We start from the raw sequence: 8,497 nt of genomic DNA, 5'->3' as shown, positions 1-8,497 counted from the left end.
GGTCTGTGCTAAAGCTGAAAGCCCCAATTATACTTACATAGGCTGGTGTGTTAGCTTCTTGACAGTTGTGGTTGTATGTAACACTGAGCACCAGAACATTTGGCATTAGCGTACAGAGCCGGGAAATACCAACCCCTGTAGCAAGGGTTAACTATTTTCTTTCAATAAACAGAAATAAAGGAAAATACATAATGCTGTGTACTCGCTTCTATATAATGTTTAATAAATTACATGACAAAAAACATCATCATTATAAACCTATTCCTCTAATTACATCTTATTTGTTAAATCCAGAGCAGCCCAGCCCTTTTGTAACAATTTGAGCTTTGATCACAAGCACCTGATGGCCTAAAAAATCACTTCATGATACACAGAGTTGTGCAATTATACTTTTCAAAAGTACTGAAATCATTCTAGGGGGTCTGCACCCATTTTGGTGTTGCCACCTAAAACCAGCACTGCATTTTACATATGCAGTGGTACTTTTTCTTCTTCCTTTTTTTTTTTAAATATATATTTTTAAAGAGAAAGTTTAAAAGCTTCCTTAAGACATTTAGAAGCACAAGTTCTTAGAATTTAAAATCTCCCCTTAGCTTGCTTCCCCTCCCCACTCCCCTCCACGCACTGCCTTCTGATGCACTTCCATTAGCTAAACTTTCTTTCAGAAGCACTCAAATAAGAAACAGTTTAAGAGAACCTAAGGAACTGCCCCAGCATTCAGAACTCTGTTTTAAAGAAACTTACTAGAAAAAAACAGAAACAAAACAGAAAAACCCAAATTTTCCACTAGATACCGATACAAACACATAACAAAGAGTATAAAAGTTATTAGTTTAAATATGTACAAACTCTTCAACTCAAATACTGCTTCAATGGTTTTGAGGGTATAGACAATGAGGTGAAGGGGACACTTTTATGCAGAATATATTGCAACAGCCTGAACAGTACTGTTAACGCTATTATACCTTGAACTTTCTGTAGCAAAAATGTCATTAGTATTCCAATGTGGAGAGAGATTTCTGCGTCCCAAATAATCTGATCACTTTTCAGCTGAACTCATTCTTTTTGACTTAATGAAGGCCATGCCATGTGTTCTCATGTGAGTGTTTAAGGCCGCTTCAGTTTCAAAAGTCTTTGCACACACTTTGCATCTTCTGTCTGATGCCGTACTGTCAGATGATTCATCCTCATGATTGGGTTTATTTTCTTGCTGATTATCTTCCCCAGACCCATTTTGTTTTGATACTGGCTGAGGCTCCTTCAGCTTATGTACAATGAAGAGATGTCTGGAGAGGGACACGTGAGATGTGTAGCAGAGTCCACATTCCCTGCACTGGTAGGAAGAGCCATCAGATTTATGCTGAGGAATATGTTCATGAAACTGGAGAAGATTTTCTGTTGTAAAGCCACAAACAGCACACTTGTGAACTTTAAAAACATTTATCTTTAGCTTCTTCAATGGCTGAGTAATTGCACCTCGTGGAGGCCTGAATTCCAGTACAGGTTCTTCCAATTTACGCTTTGGACTAGGAACCTAAAAAAAGCCATAAATGGTATATCATGTAAGCATAAATATGCAGTTCTTTTCATAACTATTCGTGACTTGCAAACTTCAAAAACTTTCCCTTGGTAGATTCCAGTACAACTTTGATAAATACAATATTTGAAATAATACAAGCAAATGTATGTTGTACATGTTGGAAAACTAGGGGTTTTCTTTACTATAAACTGCATGTAAAATCTGTCGTCAGCTCTGATAGAGCTACAGTATCTAATACACTGTATCTACAGTAAGTAATATTTGCCAGCGTAACTGCATCCAAGTACACACACCAATGAGACTTCAGTTGTGTACAGAATGTAGAATATCAGTCTAGGAACTTTTCAGCACTACCTTCTGGAACTCCATTTTAATTACTTAATATTACTTCATGCCTGAAATTTGACTTAACAGATTATCTCCTGATTGTTAGTAACCAAACTAACGTATTGCCAAAGGATGAATCAACATGCACAATTTTTTAAACTAATTAAACTGATAATTTTTTATATTCTCCTTGTTATTCTTCTGACATGAATATTCCTCAAGAATCCTCTGCATCCTATGTAGCTCAGATATGCTCCATGATGTTTATGAAGACAATGTATATAGCTGCCATATTTTCAACACTTAAATAAGAAGACAATATGTTGGGCTGAAGGAGTGTCATGTAAAGGACAACAGCACATTTTAAAAAACAGATATGTTTGTGTCTCTGCTGTCAGCTTTGGACAGGCCATCACAGGTGAAATTCTTTATCATACAGAGCCCAAAACACTTAAAAAAATGTTGTTAATCTCTGCATGTAAGAAGTCTTTGGACAGCACCATCATCTTATTTTTGCTTTCCTCCTAACACTCATCATCAATAGAAGAATAGAAAAGAGTATTTCAGCTGGAAGGAACCTACAACAATCATCTCATCCAACTGCCTGACCCCTTCAGGGCTGACCAAAAGTTAAAGTGTGGTATTAAGGGCACTGTCCAAATGCCTCTTCAACACTGACAGGCTTGGGGCATCGACCACCTCTCTGGGAAGCCTGTTCCAGGGTTTGACCACCCTCTCGGTAAAGAAATGCTTCCTAATGTCCAGTCTGAACCTCCCCTGGCGCAGCTTTGAGCCATTCCCAGGCGTCCTGTCCCTGGATCCCAGGGAGAAGAGCTCAGCACCTCCCTCTCCACGTCCCCTCCTCAGGGAGCTGCAGAGAGCAATGAGGTTGCCCCTCAGCCTCCTTCTCTCCAAACTAGACAAACCCGGAGTCCTCAGCCGCTCCCCACAGGACATGCCTTCCAGCCCTGTCACCAGCTTTGTTGCCCTCCTCTGGACACATCAAGTACCTTCACATCCCTCTTAAATGGCGAGGCCCAGCACTGCACGCAGTACTCACGGTGAGGCCGCACCAATGCTACATAGAGCGGGAGATCCTGCTGTATTTCAATCAAGAGATTGAAAGCAGTTTCACTGTAAAGTTTGTATCAAATAAGCTCAAGGCTGGGTATTTGGAAGAAAGTCACATTGCTTCTACATAACCTGTAGCTTTTCTACAGCTGTAGTTGCAAAGGTTTTGAAAGGTGCTCTTAAACCACTAAGGGGTAAGTCATATTCTCCATCAAACCATCATTCTCAGTGATCAAATCAAACAGAAAGTCGTTCCAAAAACATGTGCTAGTTCAAGCATGACAGAATTTGTTGCAGGAACCTTTGAGACATTTTTTGGGCTCTACTTCATAGAAGATCAGTCATTTATGGGATCAAAATACCTGCATCTATTTAAGGATCCTGAATGTATACCCACAAAAAATTCACTCTCAGCAACCGAATGAATCTTCTAAGTGATTACCTTTGTGTCTTCTTTTACTTCCCTTTCTTCCATATTGGTTGATTCAGTCATTTCTTTCACGTCAGGGTCTTTAATGCCATGCATCAACTGAATATGTTTTTCCAACATCAACCGCTTGGTAAAAGTACGTCTTGAATCTGGGCAGTGCCTACATAAACACAAAGCAGACAGGCACAGATTCAAATGTCATGCTTAACAAAACTCGTAGTGTTCTGAAGAATATAAATAGGACTAGTAAATAAATCCAGACCAGAGTACAATCTATTGAAGATAGCGACAATGTTCTTCCAATCAATTGCACAGGTAAGTATTGTAAGAAAATGCACATAATTACAAAATAAAACTAGAAATGTTTGAGGAATTTATATTCAGAGCAAATGAGAAGTTCTCTGAAGATAATATCCAAAATTTGTAGGTACAAAGTGTGAGCCAGAATGAAACCTGGGAGCATCCGAGTTTGTTTCTTGGACCTCTGCTAATGTCACCAAACTGTACGTTCTATTAGACGCTTTCCCAAATCCTCCTTAATTTAAATTTCATAGGGAAAGCAATCACCTTCCATGTAGGATGAATGCTAGCTAGCTCCAGATGATGCTTAATTCTGCATGCAAATCCAAATACTTTATCTCCTTGGAACTAGTAATTCCTTCTCAGCTCCCTTTCCAACCTCAACCTAACCAGCAGAACAAACTTGTCTTTCACAATCTGTGCTTTGTTCTCCCACACAGAACCAGCTGCATCACTTCGAAACCCCTCATGTGCTTTTGGGAAGTGTATTCCTCCTGAGCTCCAACGTTGTAACATATTGTACAGGTGCCTGGAGGAGGAATGGCCGAACAAGAACTACTCTCTTTCCGAGTCTCTCTCCTAAGGTTTTAACTTTTTAAATGCTGTTTCATTTAACTTTATTAAAAAAAAAAAAAAAAGAAAAAGACAGTACTGTAGGCATTCTGAAATGAAAACAGGGAACCACAATAAGCTTTCTGCTCAAAGGGTATGCAAAAAACCAGACACTTTGTACTTGTCATATACCAAGAGAAAGACTGTCTAGGCTAGCCAGCTCCTGTAGGTTGTGTCAGGGAACCACGGTGCAGAGAGACAGGAGGTTATACAGCGCTTTGCTGGAATGCTGTGCTATGCACGGCAGTCTCAAGTTTCCACACCACTGGGCCTTGTGGGCCTTGTGCTTTCCATAACAAAGCAGAGATCATACTACGGCAGAGAAGGGACTGCTAAGATTTCAGCCACAGAGAATGTCTGCTGCTTGCAGCTTCCTTTTCAGGACTTCAAACTCAGTCCCGCAGCATGCAAATACATACAAAACTATGAACGAAGAGATACAACAGGAAGTTTGTATTATGTATCTTATCTGATTGACATGGATTTTTCTATTAAATTATGTATCGTCTCTCCAGCCACTCAAACATCACTAAGGCTTTTTAGACATTACGCACTGTTTTATGTATGAGAAAAATACTACAAATACTGGCTTTTGTAGATTAGAAGAGTGGGTTGTATATTTGAGAGACTACTGAAAACAAAGTTCACCACTGTAGAACTATCAGCCATGCAAGCTCTCAGCTCAGTGCAATTTCAGACTTGCTTGCCAAGGCCCCTGAAAGACAGCAGACATTATGTACATGCATTCTCAGTAGCCTGCTATGTTTTATGCATGCAGGATAGCCTAAATAGTTTGGCCTGTCTATGTATCTAAATACCTGATCCATTTGAATGAATGGGACACTGGCTTTTGTACAATCAAGAAAAGAAATTCAACTAACAACGTTTTTTGTTGGTTTATACTCTGTTTCTAAATAAATAAAAGTAGAACTTACGAGCATGTATAAACCTTCCTAATGCCTTTGTGCTTGATACGATTGTGACGACATAAACTATGGGATGAACTGAAAGATTTGTCACATTGTCGACATGGATGTTTCTTCATTTGCTTTAAAAAAAGAAGAAAAATACATTAATTAAAAAAGCTCAGTAAAAGTAGTTCATGTGTTGAACCGTTTGATAATAGGAAAGAAACATCGCTTACCAGTGCCTGGTACTGTATCTTCAAGTACACACCACTCCTACAGCAACACTGCAGAAGCCAGAGGACCTGGACCTCTTTCAAAGCAGTGTGCCCAGCATGAGTTACACACACATCTATCACCAGTTGTAAACTGGTGGCACAGACTGCGGATGAAGTGAATTTCTTCCACCAAAGAAGCAGGAAGATCAGTGGATTATTTCTGGATCAGTAAAGGCAGTACGGTGAGAGATTTGCTTTCACTATAAAGTAACCTTTCCCTTCCCATCACCAAACTACATCTGCAGTTGCTGACTGAGAGAGCTTATCAGTCACGTACAAGGAGGGGTGAAGAGCACATAGTAAGGACCAAAGCAAAACGTCACGCACACTGACACACTAACAGGGCTCAGAAGTCATGAAGAAATGAGAGGTATGGTCCGATGCCAACTTGAGGGACATCTGTTTGGGGAACTCTGTGGGTTTTATATTACAGTTTAAGTGGAAGGAGAAAGAAAAGGAAGGAAGCTGAAAAGGATGGAGTGGTCTCTATCTATGTCATCCCAGCTGAACATGGCCACAGGAGCTCTAGTATCTGAAGAAATAACATCTCCAAAACTGCGGACTATACAAGCCCCAAGAATGAATGACATGGTCCTGTCCCTTAAATTCCATCAGTCCTAGAACTCCGTTCAAATGGCACATCTCATCAACCGGAGTAGCTGCAGTAAGGAAATGGAAATATTCCCTATGAGATTCCTGCTTCCTTTCACAGGTAACTAGATTGTTCGTATCTGTAATTTTTGCTGTTTTGGCAGTAACAAGGAAATCAAAACAACATCTTGGAAATTAAATCCAAACACTGATCAAACAAATCTAATTGAAGACCTTTCCAGATTACTTTTTCAGCTTACTTTTCAACAATCCAGCCAGGCCCGGGATCCCACACTTATCATTCAGTATAATGATTCCTGCCAGAATCAAGGTGTCCTGGGTCTGAAGAAGAAATGGATTTTATTTGAACCTCCCAAAAGAAGACAGATCATATGGACCCAGATTTCAAGTGTTCCAGTCTGAGGGACTAGCAGTCATGCCTGCTAGTCAGGTAGAAGTGAAGCAACAGACAGTCTCATACCATCAGTCAGGTATCTAGAAGGAAAATCATGTTCCTTGGATTGCTTTTTCCTGCTCTAGCAGCGATCATAGTTTTCCTTCATAGTGCCAATAACATTCTCTTTCCTGCATTTATTGGGAAACTGAAAAAAAACAAATAATATAATTTTATTCTACTATTCCAACTGAGGCAACTGAGTGAAAGACTTGGATCAATGCTTGAACATGGACCCTTCTTGACTCTTCCGGAGAATCCACCCAAGATCTGTCCCTATGTTCCAAAGCACTCAATAGCAAAGGTTTTCTTCATAGAATAATGTAAAGGGTTTGGCTCACTTATTCTTACCCTCTGAGGAAGTCACAAATTCCTAAACAATGGAGATGCACAATAATCCACATGGACATTTTAATATGACACGAGTCATTCTCTGGTGCCCAATATTAATTAATAATAATAAACAATTCTCAATCCTAAATACTAACAGGCTCAAGCCATACAGAAATGCTTAAGGAACTGAAAAACATCCATCTTATACCTGTGTTCTGAGTGCTGAACTTTATGTTGACGTTCATATTCTCCCTAATGGCTACATCACTCAGGAACAGCTACAGACAAGCCAGTGGAGATCTGTGGAGGTGATGTCATTACTGAAAATTATCATTTACTGCAAAGTTTGGAGTGAACAGTGGAAAGTTTGTACACGGGAAAAAGTGATGTCTGGAATGGCTAAAGGAGTAAGAGCTGTTACAGTGAGATGAGAGACCTTTTGCTATCAAGACCAAAATCACATGGAGTGTGGGGGAAGGAAAGAAAAGCAGTTCTGAAAGGTCGTTCATGCAAATGTGAAGCAGCCCATTAGGAAACATGATATGGTAATTTTATTGGGGCTAGTCAACATAATGCTGTTAGAGGTGCCGTACTGTTCAACCTAGACTTCCTTTTCACGTTTAAAGGCCAATTAAAATAAAAGGAAATCAACATATTTTGCTCTTAAATTGCTAAAGGTGAAAACCTGACAGTGTGTACACACAGTGCATATTCATTAATGCTAATGCATTAATCAATACATTTTGCAGTATGGTTTTTCAGTATGCTTATGACTGCAATGCTCTGGGAAGAACTTATAAAATAAAATAAAATGTGACGTCATATTAGGCCTTCTATCAAGAAACAGCCCTGCACCATGCTGTACAAACATACAAGCTCAACCACGGCAGCCCATGTATCTTTGCCGAGGCCACTGCATGGTGCGGATGCATCAAGCACTTAGTCAGAAAAGCAGCAGGAGGACTGTGCTCAGTAGGACCCAGTCCCTCGCACCAGGGGCAGAGCCTGGGGTAACCATCCATGACACCACACTCGTTCTAAATTCGTTGGGAAGATTCCAGATAGAGACCCAAACAGGATTTTGCATGCATTAGTTTCTCCAATGGCAGCCAAAAGCAAAAGAACTAAAAAATTAGTTCTGTAATTAGGTGCACCATGACCTGTTGTACAGCATCTCGTCTTTACAGGAAGAAAGAGGATGTTCAATTAGATGCACAGCAAGTCGGAACGGATAAAGCAATTCCTGCTTAGAAAACATCTGTCCTTTCATAGAAACACACTTACACACAAGTCCTAGGAAGCTCAGCATATGTCTACCTGGCTGAGTGCAGACATACACGATCCAGTTTCAAGCCAGGAGCTGTACAGACTTGTTAGAACTACCCTTTCTCTGGGCTAATAACATTTTTTTTTTTTTTTTTTAAATAAACAGCACTTTTAAGATCAGGCAGAGAGTCACACCAAGGTGGCTACAAATTTTCCTACCCTACAGCTGGCTCACCTTCAACCAGCTCAGGAAGAGGATACAGAAAATGTGAATCTGTCTGTCTGTCTGTCTGTGTAGACATTTCCCAATAAGGTCTGGAAACTCAAGAACCTCTTCAAAGAGGATATTCATGGCAATACCTCTCCTATGAATACCTCTGAATAATCCAG

General features: G+C 40.0%; 1 protein-coding gene across 2 annotated transcripts in view; it reads right to left on the bottom strand.

Annotated features, from left to right (window-relative positions):
- Positions 1-628: 628 nt before the first annotated feature.
- ZNF532 (zinc finger protein 532) overlaps positions 629-8,497 on the bottom strand; it is a 49,069-nt gene continuing 41,200 nt past the window's right edge. For both annotated transcript variants that reach the window (XM_050912733.1, XM_050912734.1), the window contains exons 7-9: positions 5,216-5,328; positions 3,381-3,528; positions 629-1,534 (exon numbers count right to left, since the gene is read on the bottom strand). In XM_050912733.1, coding sequence (XP_050768690.1) covers positions 1,040-1,534; positions 3,381-3,528; positions 5,216-5,328 — 756 coding nt within the window. In that variant the 3' untranslated portion in view covers positions 629-1,039. The remainder of the gene's footprint in view (positions 1,535-3,380; positions 3,529-5,215; positions 5,329-8,497) is intronic.

Source organism: Gymnogyps californianus, chromosome Z (genome assembly GCF_018139145.2).
Source record: "Gymnogyps californianus isolate 813 chromosome Z, ASM1813914v2, whole genome shotgun sequence".
Classification (NCBI taxonomy): domain Eukaryota; kingdom Metazoa; phylum Chordata; class Aves; order Accipitriformes; family Cathartidae; genus Gymnogyps; species Gymnogyps californianus.
The sequence above is the reverse complement of the archived record's forward strand: the minus strand, read 5'-3'. Positions and strand labels throughout refer to the sequence as shown.